At 42.1% G+C, this 22593-nt stretch overlaps 1 protein-coding gene across 1 annotated transcript in view; it reads left to right on the forward strand.

Annotated features, from left to right (window-relative positions):
- Window positions 1-22593, forward strand: part of CCDC63 (coiled-coil domain containing 63) — a 101766-nt gene that overhangs the window by 68814 nt on the left and 10359 nt on the right. The window contains exons 4-8 of the mRNA XM_042780602.1: window positions 4758-4947; window positions 8228-8347; window positions 12068-12249; window positions 20994-21175; window positions 21737-21957. Coding sequence (XP_042636536.1) covers window positions 4758-4947; window positions 8228-8347; window positions 12068-12249; window positions 20994-21175; window positions 21737-21957 — 895 coding nt within the window. The remainder of the gene's footprint in view (window positions 1-4757; window positions 4948-8227; window positions 8348-12067; window positions 12250-20993; window positions 21176-21736; window positions 21958-22593) is intronic.

Below are 22593 nucleotides of genomic sequence, written 5' to 3' on the forward strand. Positions count from 1 at the left end.
GCCCAACCTTCCTTCCAAGGAGTGGCTGGTGGGTTTGAACCGCCAGCCTTCTGGTTAGCAGTCAAGTGCCTTAGGCACTATGCTACCAGAGCTCAGCAGAAAAGAGGATTTAGGACAAGCTAAAGTTTAATTCAAACAAGGGAGCTTTGATTCAGACCTAGATCAGTCACTTTCAATCATGCCAGGCACCTCAGTTTTAGAGTGCCCTCACATACTTCCAAGGGTTTTAAGATGTCATTCCTTAGTTACATCATAACTTTTATAAAAGCAGAAGGAACTATCCAGTATTAAAAATAAAATCTTACTATTAGATGACACATGAAGTTTAGAAGCTGGGGAAAAGTTCTTTATATTTTGCTTTGATTGACCTCATACAAGCCATATGAGACCTTGATGTGAATTAAAACAAGGCACCCTTTTTAAAAACACTTTACTGCTTGGTAAAGCAGAAGGTCAACTAAAAAGAGGAAGACCTTCACCAAGATGGATTGAGACAGTGGCTGTAACAATGGGCGCAAACACAGCAATGATTGTGAGGACGGTCCAGGACTGGGCAATCTTTCATTCTCTGTTCATAGGGTCACTATGAGTTGGAATTGACTCAGTGGTACCTAACAACAACAACACCTGCCATCTGTGGGAACAATCGCCATTATATAGTGATTTTGTTTGAACAAGACACTTCCCAGGAAAGTGTAGAAAATCAGTACATCAATGATGTTTATGACATTAAAGGTTCTTCCTAGAGCTGTGCAGTCTGCTACTTGTACATCTGTGCCTGGCAGCCATGATTCACAGGCCACCCCAGATGGGCATCAGGAAATGTCTCCTTTCTGATCTGTCTTTGACAGTCTTTCTCAAATCTTACCCTTATGCCCCCTACACACACACACACACACACACACACAGAGTTTCTGATTTAAGTCCATTTGGTCTGGTTTTCCTTTGATTGAACTAAATGGGAGGGGATGGAAGAATGGAAATGTTAGGTTCTTCAGGGTGAAACGCCTGTAAATAGGGTCAGGATTAGGATAAGAAGAGTGAGGCATGACTGTGAGAGTGAGCACATCTTAAATTTTGCACTCTAGGCACCTCATTTGGCTCATCTCTGTCCCAGTCTTGCCTGCAAGATAGGCAAACCTTCCATTTGCTATTATAGCCCCCTTTTAAAAGCCGAACTCTGGTGTCTTAGTTTCCTACTGCTGCTATAATAGAAATACCACAAATGCAAAACACACTGCCGTGCAGTTGGATCTGACTCATAGCGACCCCTCCTTGGGTTTCCGAGGCAGTATCACTATGAAAGTATATGGCCTAACCTTCCTTCTGAGGAGTGGCTGGTAGGTTTGAACTGCCAGCCTTCTGATTACCAGTCAAATGCCTTCGGCACTATGCCACCAGAGCTCCCAGAAATACCACAAGTGGGGGATTTTAAGGAACAGTCATTTATTTTCTGACAGTCATTCCCTTCCCCTCTTTATTCTGGAGCCAGTTTCTGTACTTTCTACCTTTTGAGTGTGACTGAATGTTACCCCAGGGTTTCACTGTTGTTAGGTATGGTCAGTCCAACTCATAATGACCCTACATACAACACAAGGAAACACTGCCTGGGCCTGTACTGTCCTCACATTGTTGCTATGGTTGAGCCAATTGTAGCCACTGTGTCAATCCATCTCAATGAGGGTCTTCCTTTTTTTTTTTTTTGCTGACCATCTACTTTACCAGGTATGATGTCCTTCTCTAGGGGCTGGTCCCTCTTGATAACATGTCCAAAGTACATTAGCCAGTCTTGCTGCCCTTGCTTCTAAGCAGCATTCTGCTCTACTTCTTACGAGACAAATGTGTTTGTTCTTCTGGTGTATTCAATATTCTTCACCAACACCATAATTCAAAGGCATCAGTTCTTTTTTTGAGTTTCAGTATTTGGGAGTAATTTGCTCAACAAGGAGGTATAAGGAAGAATGTGGACATGAGGAGGGGAAAGTAGAAACAAAGTTGCCAAAGGGAAGAAAGAGTGTCTTAGTTAATCTAGTACTGCTGTAACAAAAAGAGCTCAGACGGGTGGCTTTAACAAACAAATTTATTTTCTCACAGTTTAGGAAGCTGGAAGTCCAAATTCAGGGAGGAGAGCTTTTTGGTGCCTCTGGGGGAAGGTCCTTGTCTCGCTTCAGCTTCTGTTCTCATTTCCTTGGCGATCTTCATGTGGTGTGGCACCCCTCTTCCCAGGTCGTTTCCTTGGTGATCTTCATGTGGTGAAGCCCCCATCTGGGCTTGGTTCTGTTGGCTTTATGTCTCAGAAGTGACAGCCTCAAGACACACCCTACACTGGTATGACCTCATTAACATGACAAAGAAGGTTCCATTCCCAGTGGAATTACATCCATAGATCTTTGTTGTTGTTGTTTGTTGTTGTTTGCCGTCGAGTCGGCCCCGATCTAGGGCTTAGCATTTCCAACACATGTATATTTGAGGACACAATTCCATTGGTTACATCTGGTATACTGTTGTCCTCTGTCTCTCTGTCCTTTCTTTTCCTTCTCTCTCTTCTATCAATTCTGATCCCCTTCCAGGAGAAGGTGACAAGCGGGAGAAAATTCCCAGGTGCCACAGGTTTGGAAGATAAAGTGTTTAGAGCTGGGTATCTACTAACCGCTAGTCACATATGGCTATTTAAATTTCTAATTAATGAATGAAAATTCAGTGCCTTCATTGCATAGTCACATTTCAAGTGCTCAGTAGACACGGGTGCCTAATGAGTACTATTGGAGAGACAGACAGAGAACATTTTGGTCATTGCAGAATGTTCTGTTGGACAGTGCTGTTTTAGGAAAGGAGTAGGCAAGCAGCTGCCTACAGTCATTCATTTTTGTAAATAAAGTTTTATTGGCACACAGCCGTATCGCTTTGTTTATGTGTTGCTTATGACTGTGATGCTGCAATAGCAGGGTGAGTACTTTCAACAGAGACCCCATGGCCCACAAAGCCTAAGCTATCTACTTTCTGGCCCTTTACAGGGAAAAGTTTGCCAACCTTTGCTCTAGAATATTCTTTGCTTCTAAAACTTTAATGTGCATACAAATCACTCGATCATGTGACAAAGCAGATTCTGAGTCAATGGTCTTGATTGGAGCCCGAGAGTCTGCATTTCTGCAAAGTCCCAAAGGATGGCAAGCCACATTGAGCACTAGGTACATGGTACCCAGACTTTGTGGCCATTTTCTGTTGTTCAGTTGTTGTGAGTCTCTCAGGCCTCCTTTCCTTTTATCAAAAATCCCTCTCTTTACCCAAATTCCTCTTCCTTGTTCCCCCACCCCATCTCTTTTCCAGAAGAGATCAGGGAAGAGAAAGGAGGAGACTCACGTCAGCCAGATTTAATAAATCATTAGCAGCCCAAGGAGAGAAACCAGGGAGGTTAGAGGTGACTATGCCTCTCTGGATTGATGCAAACTTGGAAATCCTGTCTGATGTTTTTGTCCCTCATTATCAGAGATGATTGGCTATCAGATCTGGCAGGAGGTCTGTAAAGGCAGATAGATGCCAGTGGAACTTCTGGAAAGGAGAATGTGGGGCTCCAGCCATGCCTAGGGATTGGATTTTGACAGGCACAGCTGCAAATTGTTCTCCAGGGAAACAGTCCCCCTTAGAGTAAGGCGGAGCTGTGAAAATTGCAATGTATGGTAACATAGTGCTTAAGGCACTTGACTGCTAACCAGATGGCTGGTGGTTCAAACCCACCCGCCACTCCTCGGAAGGAAGGTTGGGCAATCCTACTTCCGTAGTGTTACCGCCTCGGAAACCGAAGGAGGGCTTGCTATGAGTCAGGGCCGACTCAATGGCATATAACAACAACAGGCGTCAGGCAGAGAGCAGTGCTGAGTCACTGGTAGACTTCTTGCCTTCCATGCAAGACAGCCAGGTTCGATTCCCCACCAATGCGTTTTACACGCAGACACTACTCGTCTGTCAGTGGAGGTTTGGCTTGTGTGTTGCTATGATGCTGAATAACTTTGAGTGGAACTTCTAGTTCAGACTAAGACCAACTGGAAAAGAATGACCCGGCAATCCACTTCTGACAATCAGCCAGTGAAAACCCTGTGGGTCACCATGGCCCACTCCACTCCTGATCACGGGATGGCTCAGGACCCAGCAGCACTTATTCAGTTGTACCTGGGATTGCTATGAGTCTGAGGCCAACTAGACGGCAGTTAACAACAGCAGGTCTCAGACAACGAGCTCTAGACCTGGGTTCAAAGCCACTCTCTACCTGACTGTCCTTCTCTCTCACACAATCAGATCTGGTGGGAAGTAGAACACCTTAGTGATCTAGTGGGTGGCTTTAATGAACAGAAATTTATTAGAGTTTAGGAGGCTACAAGTCAGAGTTCAGGGCACCAGCCCTAGGGGAAGCCTTTTTCTCTGTGTCTGCCCTGGAGAGAGGGCCTTGTCTCTTCATGGGGCCTGGCATCTGCCTCACCGAGTCTCTGCTTGCTTGTTTATTCTGCTTTTATATCTCAAAAGATACTGATTTAAGACACACCCTACACTAATAGGTCTCATTAACATAACAAAGAAAAGCCATTCCCCAATGGGATTATAAACACAGGTTAGGGATTTACAATGTGTATTTTGGGGGAGGGGGTCACAAATCAATCCTTGACATTCCTCCAAGCCCCTTGCAGCGCTGAGGCACCTGAGTGCTTGACGACAGAGCCCTGGTGGCTCAGGGTTAATTTTGCACTGCTTTCCCCCACCCCCAGCAAGGAAATCAAGACCCTGCAAGAAGAGCAAGATGATATCACCCTGCTTCTGAGTCTCCTCAAGTCCCCCAAGAATTTGGATCTGAACGAGAAGAACTACCGGGAACTGCGGTTTCTGCTGCAAACCAAGGACGACTATGAGTCCCTGATTAGATCCATGAAGATGCTGTTGACCGAGCTGGATGAGAAGGTGTGGCCTTTCCCTTCAAGGACTTGGCGCAGGAGAAGGAGTGGTGAAGCCCTGGGATGACCCAGGAAGGACCCAAAGTCCCAATATCCACAACCCAAAACTCAAAACCAAACCAGTCGCTGTCAATTCCAACTCATAGCAACACTATGGAGCAGAGTAGAACTGCTTCTCAGGTTTCCAAGGCTGTCATCTTTATGGAAGGAGACTGGCTCATCTGTCTTCCACAGGGCAGCTGGTGGGTTGGAACCGTTCTTTCAGTTAGAAACCAAGCACTTTAACCACTGTGCCACCAGGGAGCCTCAACATTCACAAGGACTATAGTAATACGGGCTTCATTTAACATCTCCCTCACCAGGCTGTCAGCCTATCCTAGTGCCTGGTCCTCACTCACTATTGTCTGAATGAATAAGGGAATCTCATTACATCATTTATTGGCTTAAAACCTTCCAGCACCAAATTGTATGCCTGAGAAATGTTCAATTGGCGAATGTTATGTTACATATATTTTTACAACATCAACAAAAAATGTTTTTGACTATATGAGATTGAAGGGACAACAGTAACTTTGAAACACAGATGAGAAGTTTAGAGGGCAGATAGTTAATAAACACTGAGGAATGAATGACTATGAATGAATGACTAATGAATGAAATGACTTATGAATGAATGAATGAGAAAAGAAGTGAAAAAGGAAAACTGAGTAAGAGATGGGAGCACAAGTCCTCAGGAGCATTAGGAAAAGGCATCCTAGTTTGGGCCCTCAAAAGAATATGACCCTCACTATCTGAAGCAAACCCTCTTTCTCCCAGTTTAATCCCCGGATGGCAAATTGCAGAATGCATACCCTTGTGCCCAACACAGAGCCCAGAGCCCCTCCTTACAAGAGGTCACCAGAGGCAGGAACCTCATCAGGTCCTGCCTGTCTTACAAAATAATTAATAAGCCAACTGGCAAATAACAACTTGCTTAGCCAATACTTTTCTCTGCCAGCCGCAGCCTTTGATAATGTCTCCCTTTGGGCAGAGGCCTAATTACTCTGGGCATCACAAAAGCTGTGTTCTGACACAGAGACACCACAGAGATCTTGACTCTGAATTTAATCACAAGAGCCGCCGGGGAAATGCTGATGCCACAGCTTCACTTTGACAAGGAGCTGAAGCCTGAGGACTCTGGGGTCAGCTCTAACAGGGGTGGGCACCCTTTCAGAGCAGGAGATGTCGCAGTCTGGAGATGCTGCCCTCTGTAATATTAAGACAAGTCATTTGTTTTCGTTCATCAGTGAGTTTATGAGGATTTGTCTTGAAGATGCTGCCTGTGTATGTAGAGAACAGGAAAGGGACACGAAGTAGAACAGGGAACTGGGTGTGATTTTGCACGTCAGGACTGATGGAGCTCTTTATTTTTGCTCTGAGGGAATTTTGGGAGTGTGACGTTATGGCTAAAGTCCAAACCCTGGCTAATATCAATCATAAATGAAATTAATTTGCCTCACCGTTTTGTGTGTGACCCAGAAGTTCCCTCAATGCTTGATAATCTGAGCTGCCATCTTGTTTCATGGGCTACTGAGAAGGTGTTTGGCTGCAGGTTACAGGATTGTTGACTAATAGCAACTGAGAGAATAAAGGTTTGCTTTTCTTGTAAAAAGGCGCCCTGGTGGTGCAGTGATTAAGGCATTTTGCTGCTAACTTAAGGGTGGTTGTTCAGACGCACCAGCCACTCCACAGAAGAAAGACGAGGCAGTCTGCCTCTGTAAAGATTTACAACCTTGGAAACCCAATGAGGGTCGCAGTGAGTCAGCATTGACTCGATGGCAGTGATTTTGGTTTGGTTTGGTTGTTCTCATGTAATAAGAGATCCATCTGGAACTAGGCCATCCCCGGGCTGGCTTAGCAGCTCTACAATGATGGCTTGGTCTTTTTGTCTTGGATCCTCTTGGTCCTTCTGTCAAAACTCAGCTGGTATCAGCTTTTCACACAAGTACATTCAAAGATATGAAGAAGGTTCACTTCCATGATAGTCTCTTCTGATGAGGACAGGATATTTCACAAAATACCTCACTCAGCAGGTGTCCCCTCATTGGCCTGGGCTGGGACACATGCCAGTTTATAGGCCAATCACTGTGAAGGGAAATGAACTGCCATGATTGGCCTAGAGTAGACCGGGGACAGTGAACTACAGCTCCAGGGCCAAATCCTGCCTATTTGTTTACCACCTTTGAAGAAAGATTCCAGGATAGAAAATGATAAAGTGATTTTTTGATCTCTAGAGGGACTTTCCCTTTAACTCATAAAGGAGCGAGGGACAATTCTTGTGTGTTTAGGACTGTTCCACACGTTGCAGTATATGTGACATCTCGTGTCCATTATTGGAACAGCCTTTAAAACACCTCCACAAATTTACAGACAGGCCCTTGGGGAACACATTTTGGCTAGAAACCATGGCTTTAGGGTAAAGTGGAAACTGCAACAAGAGAGTGACGTTTACATGCATTGGTAAAATAAGAAACTCTACATTGCCTCATTTTTGCCCTAAACTGACTCAGACTGCTGGTACCATATTCTGTTCTGGTTACCTAGAAAGAAATATACCACAAATGGGATGGTCTAAACAAACAGGACTTTATTCTTACAATTTGGAGGCTTTAAGTCCAAGTGTAAAGTGCCAGGCTCTAGGGGCTGGGTGAAAGCCCCTCAACCTTGGGGTCCAGCTCTGCCTCCTGCTCCCGGCCCACTGGAGCTAGAGGTGTTTCTTCACTCAGACAGCTGCTGGCTGCTGAGGCTGAGAAGCCTCAAGGTTGACAAGTAAAAAGGCATAGTCCTGATGTTACCAAACCACATGGCAGGCCATTAACTTAAGTCCCTTGTAAGTCCCAAGGTCTGCAGAGTGTAGCAGGCTGCTGAGCAACGACACAGCTACATGCAGGGGCCAGGCATAAGCTAGAGACCATTCCCAAGGCTTCTCCTTATATACAGGAAGCAGACCACATCCCAAAGGCAGCTACTCAGCTGCTTGTGGTAGATCCTACTATGGAGTTGATTGCCAGTCTCATCATGGGGAATAACTACCCCCAGCTGCCCAACCACTCAACCAGGCCTAGCCAAGTTGACATGCAAATGTAACTACCACAACAGGCATCAAGGAAGAAATTAAAATTCTGTATTTAGGAAAAGATAGAACATTGCAGTTTTTGGTTCTAATACACTTGAGTTAATGAACTGTAGAACTGTACCTGTACAGATGTTAACACAGCTGTTTTTTTTTTCTTTCTCTCTCGTTTTAGATTACTCAGATGGAAAACAAAATTATAAACCAAAAGCGGATCTTTACCAAAATGCAAGAGGCCAAGAACCCTCAAAAACTGCAAAAACAGATCCACATTTTGGAAACCCGTTTGAATCTCGTATGTATGGTATTCTCTGCACCTTTGTGCAGCTCTGTCCCTCTTTGTGCAGGATAAAGAATGATGTCATCTGAGGCATGAGCAGAGCATACCATTTCATTGGTAAATTGAGAAGGAGGTGGACTAAAGGTGTATACACAGGCCAGGCAGCCTTTTAGAATTTACTACCCGCTCTGTTCCACTCTCTCTGAACGGCTCATCATTGCCCAACGTGCCTTTCTTTTTCTTGGTCTCTGGACCTTAGCACAGCCTCTTGTCCCCATTACGCAGAATGCCTACTTTAGTTTCCTGTCTCAAAAACTCCTGCTCGTTGTCCAGAAAAAACAAAACCATTGCTGTCAAATCAGATCCGACTCATAGCAACCCCTCCTTGGGTTTCCGAGGCAGTGTCACTACAGAAGTAGATTGCCCAACCTTTCTTCCAAGCAGTGGCTGGTGGGTTTGAACCACCAGCCTTCTGCTTAGCAGTCAAATGAGCAGCTTAAGTATTACCACTTAGGAAGCAGGATTAGTTGCGCCTCCCCCATGGAATCTGCTCATTCCTCTGTTGTCACCAGTGCCTTGTTTTGCGGTTATTGATGTTGTCTCTAAGAAATGTTAGCCATACACATGTGTATCTGGATAAAGGGAAAAGTGATGTTCCCTAATCACTCTCAATCCATAGTGAGTTTTACATTAAGCAGAATTCTCTAAATTGTAAACTGGCTTAAGAAAAAAAGGGAATTTGTTGTCATAGAAGGAGCTCTGGTGGCACAGTGCCCAAGGTATTTGACTGGTGGTTCAAGCCCATCAGCCACTCCTCAGAAGGAAGACTGGGCAGTTTACTTCCATAGAGATACTGCCTCGGAAACCCAAGGAAGGGTCCCTATAAGTCAGAACCAACTCAACGGCAGTGAGTTTGGGTTTTTTTTTTTTTGGATTGTTGTCAAAAACCAAACCAAACTATTGCCATCAAGTCGATTCAACTCATAGCGACCCCTCCTTGGGTTTCCGAGGCAGTATCTGTGTGGAAGTAGATTGCCCAGTCTTCCTTCCAAGGAGTGGTTGGTGGGTTTGAACCACCAGCCTTTTGGTGGAAATTGAAATGGGGTCTTCAGGCATAGCTGCATCCAGATGCTCCAAGCATGTCTTTAGGACACTTTTTCTATTCATTTCTCTTCTGGGCAGCACCCAATGTGAAGGTGGCCTGAACAGCTTCATTCTTCCGTATTTCTATCTTATAAACAGCAGGATAAAAAAACTAAACCAAAAAAAAAATTTTTTTTTGTTTAGTTTTCTTTATCCTGGGGTTTTTCATAAGTGTATTTCTTAAGAATTCAATCACAAGTCCCAGAGAGGCTTCTCATTGGCCATCTTGGGTCATGTGCTCATCCGTGAACCAATCACCTTGGCCAGAAGAATAGAATACATAGATTGGCCAGGCCTGTGTCATGTGACTATTCTTGAATGTCCCCCAAAGGGGGGAGGGCGGTGCCAATCAGACTGTGTGGACTGAGAGTGCCCGACAGGTAGTGTTCCAGGAGGAGCAAGAGGAACGGGAGCCTGAATACTGAGCACCAACAAACAATGCTTTCCAGTTTGGCTTGTCAACTTGTAGTTCCTGCAGCATGAGCTGAGAGAGGGAAATGAATTGATTTGGAGAGAGGCACGCTACTGCCTTACAGTGTAAAACTCTTAGCTAGTAAACACTGATCTGTCGTTGCAGGATTGGAGCTGAGTTTTCTGCCTCCTCTACTAGGCTGGAAGCTGCCTGAGGGGAAGGCTGTTGTTGTTGTTGTTGTGTGCTGTTGAGTCAGACCTGACCCATAGCGACCCCTCCTTGGGTTTCCGAGGCAGTATCACTACACAAGTAGATTGCCTCATCTTCCTTCCGGGGAGTGGCTGGTGGGTTTGAACCGCCAGCCTTCTGGTTAGCAGTAAAGTGCCTTAGCCACTATGCTACCAGAGCTCCTGAGGGGGAAGGCAGTGTCTTTATAATACTCATGCAGAGTGACTTACAGCTGTATCTCACTCAGAATGCTGAGGATGTGTGTTAAAAATGCAGATTCTAGGTCCCCTCCAAATCCACTGAATTAGAACCTCCAGAACCGAGGCCCAGAAACCTGCACTGCAGTTAGGTCCCTTTGTGAGGCTGAGGGTCCACTCAGTTAGAAACATGGTAAAATGCCTGGCACAGCATGAGACTCCAAGTAGATGCTCAGGAAATATCTGCTGATGAATGAATGAATGAATGAATGATTCGTTGTCTGTTGAGTCTGCTTTTCTGTTATAGTTCTGTTCAGATTTCTTGTTTCTTCTTCAGTCAGTTTTTGTAGTTTGTGTCTCCCTCAAAGTATGAATTTCATGCAATTGATCTAATTTGTTGGTGTACAGTTGTTCCTAGTATTGTCTTATAATTCTTTGGTAGCATCTTTTCTTTCATTTCTGAGAGGTCTGGTTTCTTTTATCTCAAATTGGCTCCCTTTTCTCTTCTTACGTAACTAGGTGTGGCTGTACCTTTTACAAGATTAGGTAGCCATCTCTAAAGGTGATTTCAGCATCCCAGAATCCTCCATGACCCCCTAAAATTCCCCCTGCCTACTCACTGGGGCCTTAGAATTCTCCCCATGGGTCAGACCTTTTATCCCACAATCAGAGACAGGTAGCATGCCAACAGGCCTAGAATAAATTCACACTGAAGGATAAATGACTGATAACTGGTATTTTCCTAAGAGTAAGTAAAGGATGCAAACTTAGAGTAAGAACCTTTGTTGCCTTGGCCTCACCCCTCCTATTTGGTGGCTATTGAGATACCTCGTGGAGAAACCCAGGGCTGGGACAGGGTGAGGAAAGCAAAGAGCCCACAGGGAAAAATTTAAAGGGCACTCATGCTCAGGCTTATGGAAGTATAGTGTCAATAGTGAGTGCCTCCTTAAATTTTGTGCCCTGGGCACCTTCCTTGCTTTACCCTAGTCTTGTGGTTACTGTATGAGATTAAGTCAAACTGCCCCATAGTTTCCTAGGCAGTAATCCTTACAGGAGCAGACTGCTTCAACTAGAGCTATTGGTCTTTTATACTACGGAGCTACTGGTGTGTTTGAACTGCCAACCTTTAGGTTAACAGCCAAGCATTTAACCACTATGCCACCAGGGCTCCTTACTCCAATCTTAGCTCTGCAGAAACCTAAGTTTTCTCACAACATAGCTCAAAAACCTCTGAGCAAATCTAATCCCTTAATATTAGGACCTTTCCTTTTTTTGTTTGTTTATTTTTAGTGTACAGGAGCACTTTACACCTTTACTTTTTTTTTTTGTAGCATAGTACCTAAGGCACTTGACTGCTAACCAGAAGGCTGTCGGTTCAAACCCACCAGCCACTCCTCAAAAGGAAGATTGGGCAATCTACTTCCATAGTGATACTGCCTTGGAAACCCAAGGAGGGGTCGCTATGAGTTGGGACCGACTCCACGGCACATAACAACAACAACAAGACAAATTTACGAAAACATACAGAAAAGTAGAGGGAATAAAATAATAAACACCTAATTTACTCATCACTTAGATGTAGCAGTTATTACTGTTTTCCTATATTTGTATCATTTTTCCCCCTGAGATATTTTAAGGTAAATTACAAACATCGTGACATTTCACCTGTAAATACTTCAGTTTCCATCTCTGAAAAAGCCATTTTCTTTCCTAACCACAAGACCTTACAAAATTAACAGCAAGCCCTTCCTGCAGGTCACCGTTCACTTTGACAAGATGCTGACCTCCAATGCCAAGCTCCGGAAGGAGATTGAGGACCTCCGGTTTGAGAAGGCCGCTTATGACCATGTCTACCAGCAACTGTGCCGGCGCCTGTTGATGCAGAAGAAGACCATGAACGTGGCCATTGAGCAGTCTTCTCAGGCCTATGAGCAGAGGTGGGGTGGGAGAGACCCCTGTGCTCAGAGACGCCTCTGAGTCCCTGACCAAGCATCTAGCTTCCCAGTCCGAGCCATCTCTGTTTGTGTGTTGGAGAACCTTTAGTCATAACAGTAACAATTCTGAGCACTAACTATGTGCCTGGTATGGGGCTAAGTGCTCTATTATTTTATTTAAAAAAATTTAATTGTGGGAAATACCAAACCCCCCTCAAACAAAACCAGTTATTGTCGAGCTGACTCCAACTCATGGGGACGCCATGTGTGCAGAGTAGAACTGTGTTCCATGAGGGCTTTCTTCTCAAGTACTTCTGGTGGGTGCAAACAGCCAAACTTTTGGTTATTAGTCAACCACTTAACTTTTTGTGCAACTCAAGGACTCTACTAAATATTGTCATAGTGAAGAAAGGACTATGAGTCTATTTGAAAGTTAAAAAAAAAAATGAGTTTTATTATCGGCAAAAGGGCATTTTGCAAAATGGGGAAACATAGAGTCAAGAAACTGTTGACAAAGTGGTCCAGGGAGCTGTTAATTTACAAAGGCTTACAAAGACAAGCAGAAGGGTACACCTAAATCATTTGTGATTAGCTGACATTTACAGAGCTTGGAACAAGGTTAAGGAGCTCTAGTGGTGCAGTGGTTAAGGCATTTGGGTGCTAACCAAATGGTCGACAGTTTGAACCTACCAGCTGCTCGGCAGGAGAGAGATGAGGTAGTTTGCTTCTGTAAAGATTTACAGCCTTAGAAACCCTATGGGCAATTCTACTCTGTCCTGTAGGTTTGCTATGAGTCAGAATTGACTTGATGACAGTGGGTTTGGGTTTTTTTTTGTTTTTTTTTTTTTGGTAGAACAAAGGTGTGGAAAAGTACAGGGCTTTGTAAGGACCCAGATACAAGTTAGAACATTTTTTTTTTTAAAAAAAAAGGGGAACAAGGGCCATTTTCTGAGTCAGTAGACCACTAAAGTCACTGTTTAACATCTATATTGGTTGAATTTTTTTTTTTTTTTTTTTTTTGCATCAGCCATTTCAAACTAAAGGCTTATTCTTAGAACTTTTGGACAAGCAGAATAGGGTAGAGAAAACCACATTTTTCTATAGAACTGCTTGTTTCTAGGTCAAAGATATAGTGGAAATTTTACAGAAGTGATATGCTGCATTGTGTGACAGAAGGTGCATTTGGAAATATGGAATGGAGTCTCTTAAGACAAAATGGAGTTTGGCCTAGACTTTTGTCAGAAGTTTGAGTCATCTTGAGAGCCATAGTTTTAGAATATTCTTCCACATTCCCCCCTTTTGATCAAGAATTCCTCTAGGAATTTGGTGGTACTTAAAAGCATTATTGATAGTTACTGGTTTATTTTGGGTTCACCTTAGTAGGGTAGGAGCCTCATTTTCAGGGCGGGTTATTTTTCAGATTCATTTTTTGATTGCCCACAAAGGCGTAACTCTTCTTCTGCAAGGACTTGGTTGTGTAAAGTTATAGATGATTGTTTGTTACTTACAAGCCTTCCTTAAATCAGTGATCTTTTGTGTTGAGGATATGGATAGAGCAAGACCGAATTAAAAGGAACAACTTGACAGCAAGCTCTTAACTAAAGTGCAAGGTCAAAATCTGGGTAGTTGGTCCCTTTAAAGTACATAATTTGTTGGTTAATAAGAGCCATGGTTTGGGTGCAGAGTCTAGAAGTACAATTAATAATGCATTTTATAATTTCAAATATGATGACAAAAACAAGAGGTGAAGCTAATTCAGTGGGGAATGTATCCAAGAGCAATACTTTCTAGGAATTAGTTACTAAAAACATTTAAGAAATTAAAGAAAGAGGAATTAGCTTCAGGGTTGTTGATATACAGTCAGGTGGCCTTCTGGATTTTTTTTTTTTTTTTTTAAATATCTTGTTCTAGCAGTTAGTTAAATTTCTTGTGCTGGCTATTGTTTTAGTCATTTTGACAAAGGTATTATAGATTAAATGCTATTAAAGTTATTTGTAAATGGTCTAAAGTGGTCTTACCTTTTATTAAGGGTAAGGAGCTCTGGTGGCGTAGTGTCTAAGGCATTTGACTGCTAACCAGAAGGATGACCGCTCAAACCCACCAGCTTCTCTGTGGAAGGAAGATGGGGCAATCCACTTCTGTAAATATTTACCACTTTGGAAACCAGTGGGAGTTGCTGTGAGTAGGAATAGACTCAATGGCAGTGAGTTTTGTTTGTTTTTTGGTTTTGTTAAGGGTAAATGCTATTAACAAATCTTAGTTGACAAAGATAAGGGTATTTTGAATTAAGGGTAGTTAAAGGAAAATTATTTACTAAGAAGTATCTACTTCCGTAGAGATACCGCCTCAGAAACCCAAGGAGGGGTCGCTATGAATCAAATTGACTTGATGACAGTGAGTTTGGTTTGGTTTTATACTTTAATTGTTAAAGTTATTTAAGAAATTAATTCAGTATGAAGCAAAGTTCAGTAACTTCTATAGCTGACATTAAAATAAAACTTTATTAAAAAACAAAAACCAAACTCACTGCCATTGAGTCAATTTAACTCATAGTGACGCCTCCTTGAGTTTCTGAGGTGGTATCTCTATGGAAGTAGATTGCCCAGTCTTCCTTCTGAGAAGTGGCTGGTGGGTTTGAACCTCCAGGATTCTGTTTAGTAATCAAATGCCTAAACCTCATTAGGAGAAAGAAAATTAAGAAACAAGTTTACAATATTACAAAATGGTAAATAGAATAAAAGTAACATCTACAATAAAATAAATGCCTTTGGTTATTTGCATGAGAATATTACATTAATCAGATGAAGCTTGTAAACAGGGTTAGTTTAAAGGCAGTTAGTATTAAACAAAAAGTAATTACTTCTAAAGTTTATATGAAGAGGGCAATTAAATTTATGTTTGTAAAAAATAACCACGGGATAAGTTCAATTTTGTAAAGTACAGCCAAAAGGAAGCAAATAGCTATAATTGTAAAATAAAGTGCAGGAACTTCAATAAGTTGCATGTGCCTGTTCCATGTTCTTGGAATAAGTTGTTTACTCCTTGAAATTGTTGGCTTTTGGCCTGGTGAATGATCCTCAGTTCTTCAGTGGGTGAATCTCTGAACAGATTTGTCTTTCTTTCATTGTGACCAATAGATCTGAGATTTAATTTGCTTGCACAGGGTTAGTAAGGAGGGCTTAGGTAAGGCCCCCTCCAGCGAGATTCTAATGAATCCTTTAATTGATGTCTTTTGTAGTATATGTGTTTTCCTGGGGGAGATTTTAGGCCCACTCTGGGAGTCTAATTTCTATTTGCCCAAAAGCTTTTTTAACCTGAGAAAGATATTCTGTAGCCAGCATGGAGCTATTAGTTATTGAAATAGCTGATTCTTATATTAAAAGAGGGAAAGAAAAAAAAAGATTTCTTATATTTAGAAAATATAACATTAACATTAATAATATTCTCATATAAATCTTTGTTCATTTAGTGTTAAAAACAAAACAAAACAAAACTCACTGTCATCGAGTCGACTCCGACTTATAGCGACCCCTCCTTGTGTTTCCGAGGTGGTATCTCTACAGAAGTAGATTGCCCAGTCTTCCTTCCGAGGAGTGGCTGGTGGGTTTGAACCAGCAGCCTTCTGGTTAGCAGTGTTACATAGTCTGTTTTATGTAATTTATTTTAGTTCCATGTAATTCTGGATCAGCAGTAGCTTGAAAACTTTATTAGTTTTTCATGAAGTTTTAGAAATCTTGGCTTAGTCCAATGCTATTCACGTTTGAAATGTTACAGTCCTTTTTTTCATCAGTCTGATATAATCCATTTTGTTGAAATATTTTAGTCAAATATTTTCAGTGAATAGTACAGTAGGATTTTTCTGTAGATAACAAGCTTAAACATGATTGTAGGTAACTTATAGCAACAGTTTTTCAAAGTGAAATATCTGATTGGAGTTTTAAAAGGAATACGAAGCTAAATAAAGTCAATAAAAACTTAAGATAAAAGTATCTCTAAATATAATGACTAATTTTATTTTTAAGAGCTTCAGCTATAATGAGCTCTAATGGAGTAGTGGATAAGGTATTTGGCTGCTGACCAAATACTTTATATATATTTATATATATATAAAACCTTTTTCTGTGGCATAAAAGTAAGAGCCTATATATTTTAATTATAATGAATATCCAATAACTCAATTTTAAGACTTATAAGTTACCTAAAAATCTTAGCAATTACTTTAAATTTATATATTATAAAGCATAATTATGACTGAAGTGAAGTTTGTTTAAATAGTCTATATTTTCTCTTTAATGTTTTCTTATTTTCTTGGTAAGCAGTTTAGTTTTCTTTCTCTTTATTAAGAAAAACTACTCCTTTATTTAAATAAAACACATTTCATAAATATCTAGCTTAAGTTTATTAGAAAGATTTTACTTTTAGAGTTGACAGAAATTTACCTTGGTTAGAACAAATTTATTATCATTAATTCTGGGAATGTTAGGACTATTTAATTTATAGAAGTGCTTCCTTATTATTAAACTAATTAGAGTAAGTTCTTTGCAAGAATATTACAATCTATTTAATAATATCACCCAGAAGTAAGAAATTACTACATTGTTGTATCTCTGTCTCATAGGATCCTCTAAAGAAGCAATTTAGAATGTTTTGTCCCTTTTGAAGGCCTTGTTATGTCAAAAAAAAAAAATCTATTTTTAAGTACACTTTTCAGATGGACTAGTTCATATTAAAATTTCTTAGAGTAGTTATTAAAAGTCTAGATTTAAAACTAGGAGGAGCAGAAAGCAGTTTTCCTGAAAGGAAAAAAAAACTAAGGCTTCAAAGACTGCCTTATGAGAAAAAACTACACTGCCAGTCATGACTTCCTGAGATAAGACAAAACTTAGACAGAAACAGAAACAGAAAAACCACATATATTGTTAAGAAGTCAAACTAAACTTTAGGTGTATGTTACAACTATAAAAACTATATAGTACATTTGGGGATTATTGTTTTCTCTGATACGTTTTATGAAAAATCTTGAAAACAAAATATTAGTCTGTAATTTTTCAAACAATTTATACAAGCATCCAGAATACTAAAAGTTTTCATTCAAGAACTACAGTTTCCCTTTTCTTTAAAACAGCCAAAATGTTAACTGTGCCGAAGATAAAATCAGCAGAACAGGACAGGAAACTTGAAAAAGAGAAACAGGAAAAACCACAATAGACTTCACTAGTCTGTGAGGCTGCTAAGCCTAGGCTGATATTTAATATTACATAAGACATACATAGGAGCTCTGGTAGCATAGTGGCTAAAGCACTTGACTGCTAACCAGAAGGCTGGCGGTTCAAACCCACCAGCCACTCCTTGGAAGGAAGATTGGGCAATCCTACTTCCGTAGTGATACTGCCTCAGAAACCCAAGGAGGGGTCGCTCTGAGTCGGGGCTGACTCGATGGCACATAACAACAAGACATACATGGGGAACCCACGTTCCCCCCCCCCCCCCAAATGCATACAGCCATTCTTTGGTAAGACCAACTTAATTTAACAGAAAAAAAATAGGTCTTGGATAAATTGATTAACTTGTTAGGGTCTCAGGTGAAAAAATACTAGATCCTGTGACAAAACATGAACATTAACCAAAAATTCCCCGGAGAAAAGGAAAGACAACGCAAGAGTGGAATTTTTTAAAGTAATCACTGAGATTTCTAATTATTTCAAGTATATTCAGCTTATAGTGTTTGAACATAAACCAGCATCCCAGTGGTGGTGGGAGTGGGGTGGGGTAGAGAATCCAAGTTCTTTTATCAAGGTTGTTAAGAACAGGTTGAAATTTTAGTCTTTCAGAGACAAAATTCTCAGTGGGGTCTGCCATGGGGTTGTAGGCTTAAAGATTCTAAGCTTCCTCTGTAACAGCCGTATGATACCTGGTTCCACTGTTTGGAAATGAACTTATTTTGCTGGCTAGAGACTAACTCTTTTATTTTAGATCTTAGACATATTAGCTTCTTCAATTGGAAAGTAATTTTGAAATAGCTACTGATTTTTCAAACTGTTTTTAGTCAGATCATGCCATAGGTTCAAAAAGCAACACGTAGTAGGACCATAATGTTTGCACATAAATTGTGCATGGGGCCCTGAGAGGTACTCTGTTGTTGTTTTTTTTTAAACCATTTCCCTGTTATACCAAATGTGCACAAGAACCTTATCAGAGAACTGCTCTTGGTTATTGTCTTGGGACCAAAATCCAAAAGGACTTGAGATTCTGTTGTCACCAGAGTCTCAAATTTTAACAAAATCTTGCAAGTGAAAAACCTTAAGGACAGTTTCCTCTACATGTCTGATAGCGGGAGCTCAAAGTTCACAAAAATCCAAACAAAGCACTACTTTTGTGTTTCTCAGGGTTTCAATAAATCCATATTACCCTGAACTGTTTGAGAGTACAGTTATCTGCCATCACTAACCTGTGACTCAAGAAGTAGAAACATCTCTGACACCACAACAGTGTGAGAAGAGAAAGTAAATCCAGGCTTAATTAAAAATGAGAGGAAGCCAATAAAAATAAGCCAGTAATAATATTCAGAGAACTTCAACACAAGAAAGCGGAGATTTGGGTCTGAGTGATACTCACCCAAGTGGCTCCCAAAGGGGCGCGGAAGAAGGAGAATCCAATCAAACAAGCTGGATTCGGAGCTCAATTTCCTGGCTCTTAGGGTAGAACTGGTCCATAGGGTTTCCAAGGCTATAATCTTTATGGAAACAGAACACAACTTATTCTCACGGAGTGGCTGGTGGATGTGAACTGCTGATCCTTTAGTTAGCAGCCAAGTGCTTTAATAATTATTATTATTTTTTTTAAATCAGCCATTTCTAACTACAAGCTCATTTTCTTAGAGCCTTTGGACAAGCAGAATAGACTGCGCAAAACCACATTTTTCTGTAGAACTGCTTGCTTCTAGATCACAGTGGAAATTTTACAGAAGTGACAGGCTGCATTGTGTGACTGAAGCTGCATTTAAAAATCCAAAACACAGTCTCTTAGGGTAATGTGGGGTTTGGCCTAGATTTTAGTTAGAAGTCTCAGTCATGTCAAGAGCCAAAGCTTTAGAATGCTCTTTTTCAATATATATAACACAAGTGTTTCCGTTTAAATAATTTTTAAGTGTTTCGGAAACCCAAGGAGGGGTCACTATGAGTCTGGTCCGACTCGACGGCACATAACAACAACAACCAGTGGCATTTAGTACATTCACAATGTTGTGCAACCATCATCACTATCTAGGTCCAAAACTCATCACCCCAAATAGCAACTCTGTCCTGAGTATTATTTTGACTCTCACAATTGCCCTGAGAGTTATCACTCCCGTTTTACAGACAAGAACATGGAGGTTTAGAGATCCTAAAATACTTATCTGAGCTTCAAGTAAGTGGGGGAAGTGTTGAGATCCAACCACTCTGCCAGGTGGTCCTGCCGCTAGTCTTAGGGACCTCTCCTAGTCCAGGTATCTCCTGGATCCACCTTCACAGGGGCAAGAGGCACACAGTTTGACTATGAAGAGCTCAGGTTTGGAGGCACACGGATCTAAGGTTTGAATCCTGGCTTGATCGCTACTATGTTGTTGTAGGACCTCATTGGGTGGTGAACCAAGCCAGAAATCAAACCTACTGTCATTGAGTCAATTCTGACTCATAAGGACCCTATGGGACAGAGTAAAACTGTCCCATAGGGTTTCCAAGTCTGTAAATCTTTACAGAAGCAGACTGCCACATCTTTCTTCCATGGAATGGCTGATGGGTTTGAACCACCAACCTTTTGGTTAGCAGGCCAAATTCTTTAACCACTGTACCACCAGAGCTCTCTTTGGGTTGTGTTGTTTGTTGTTGTTATGTGCTGTCGAGTTGGACCCGACTCATAGCGACCCCTCCTTGGGTTTCCGAGGCAGTATCACTATGGAAGTAGATTGCCCAACCTTCCTTCTTTGAATTGTACTGAGGATTAAATAATATATGTAAGAGAGTGCCTGGGACATGGTAATTAAAAAGTGGTATTGATGATGATGGAAAAATAATTTCCTGGGATGGTCTAGAGCTTGCAGTTGGTGGTGTTAAGGTGAGGATTGTTCTATTCCCAGAACTTCCATGATTAAAAGAAGTGAGGGTGGTGTTGGAAATAACTCAAGTGCCCATCAGCAGATGAATGGACAAACAAAACGTTGTCTGTCCATACAATGGAATATTACTCAGCCGCAAGTAGCAATGCGGTTCTGAGACATGCAAACACGCTATGGCCCTGAAACATGCTGAGTGAAGTTGTTGTTGTGGTTGTCATCAAGTCAGTTCTGACTCGTGGAGCCCCCATGGATGCTCCATAGAGTTTTCAAGGCTGGCACTTTAGGAAGTAGATTGCCTTGTTTGTCTTCTGAGGCCCCTCTGGGTTATTTCAAAATGCTAACCTTCCAGCTGATAGTCAAGTGCTTAATATTCGTACCACCCAGGGATTCTCAAGTGAAATTAGTCAGACACAAAAGGACAAATAGTGTATGATCTGACTTATATGAAATACCCAGCATAGGTGCATCCATCAAGACAAAAGATCAGTGGTTTCCAGGGTCAAGGTGAAAAGGTTAAAAAAAAAAAAAAAAAAACAGTGGTTTCCAGGGTCAAGGTGAAAAGGTTAAAAAAAAAAAAAAAAAAGGAAGTGGTGGTCACTGGCCAGCCAGGAAGTCCCTCGGGACACTCAGGTCCTGCATTGCCCTTGCCTAGGCTGGAAGCCATGGCACGAATGGCCGCCATGAAGGACCGACAGCAGAAAGACATCTCTCAGTATAACTTGGAGATCCGCGAGCTGGAGCGCGTCTATGCCCATGAGAACAAGCTCAAGTCTTTCCTGCTGGTCAAGCTGAACGACCGCACGGAGTTCGAGGAGCAGGCCAAAAGGGAAGAAGGTACACTCTGCAGGCCCCCACCCCTGGTGACACAGTGGTTAGGCACTTGGCTGCTAACCAGAAGGTTGGTGGTTCGAACCCACCAGCCTATCCACAGGAGAAAGATGTGACAGTCTGCTTCTGGAAAGATTTACCGCCTAGGAAACCCAGTGGGGGTAGTTCTACCCTGTCCTATAGGGTTGCTATGAGTTGGAGTGCACTTGGCAACAGTGGATTTGTGTTAGAATCTTCATGGGAGCAGATCACTAGTTTTTTCTCCCTTGCAGCTACCGGGTGGATTTGAACCACCAACCTTTCACTTAGTAACTGAGTGCACGATAGTTTCACCACTAGAACTCCTACATAAGTATGTTGTTGTTGTTGTTATGTGCCGTCGAGTCGAACCTGACTCATAGCTACCAGACATTTGTGCAATGAGTAAATGAGCGAAGCTTCTGCCTTATCTTCTGGAAGATTCTAGGCCCCTCCCCAAGGCGTGATACTGAGCAGGTGCTATCTGCCTGGCGCTGATCTGAATGGTGGCTTTGTTGCACTCTCGGTTGCTGGTTTTCCCTTTTCTAGCTCTCAAGGCAAAGAAGCATGGAAGAAAGAACAAAGGGGAGAGTTTTGAGAGCTATGAAGTGGCCCACCTCCGGCTGCTGAAGCTGGCTGAGAACGAGAACCTGAACCAACTCATTGAAGAATTCCTGGCCAAAGAGGAGAAGAACTTTGCCCGGTTCACATACGTCACGGAACTCAACAACGACATGGAGATGATGCACAAGAAGACCCAGAAGATCCAGGTCTGAGTCCCCAGGGTCCCCCACCCGTTGTGTCCCAAACCCATCTGCCCACCATACCCTTCTCCAAAGTGGATTCCCCGGAACAGGCAATCAGAGGCTTTATAGAAGAAAGGGTGTCAGAGCCGAATCTGGGAAACTCTACTGTACTCTTCCAGAGTTCTCCCTACCTTTTAACTTTCCTGAAATTGACATTTATCTTTCAGCTGATGGATACATTTGATGTGGTCATGCCCTCACCCCCAATATTGACATTTAGTCCATGACATGTGTCTTTTTATCTAGTGCTGCTGCAACAGAAATGCCACAAGTGGGTGGCTTTAGCAAACAGAAATTTTCTCAACGTTTAGGAGGCAGAAGTCCAAATTCAGGGAACCAGCTCGAGAAGCTTTGTCTCTCTGTCCCCTTGGAGGGAGGTCCTTGTCTTTTCAGCTTCTCTTCCTTGACTCCTTGGTGATCTCCAGGTGGCATGGCATCTGCCTTCCCCCATCTCTGCTCCCTCATGTGCTTGGTTAATCTGTTATATCTCAAAAGGAGCTCTGGTGGCGCAGTGCCTAAGGCAGTTGACTGCTAACCAGAAGGCTGGCGGTTCAAACCCACTAGCCACTCCTCGGAAGGAAGGTTGGGCAATCTACTTCC

The sequence above is a fragment of the Orycteropus afer genome, unplaced genomic scaffold (assembly GCF_000298275.1).
Source record: "Orycteropus afer afer isolate SDZICR_OR568_19922 unplaced genomic scaffold, OryAfe1.0 scaffold00048, whole genome shotgun sequence".
Taxonomy (NCBI): Eukaryota; Metazoa; Chordata; class Mammalia; order Tubulidentata; family Orycteropodidae; genus Orycteropus; species Orycteropus afer.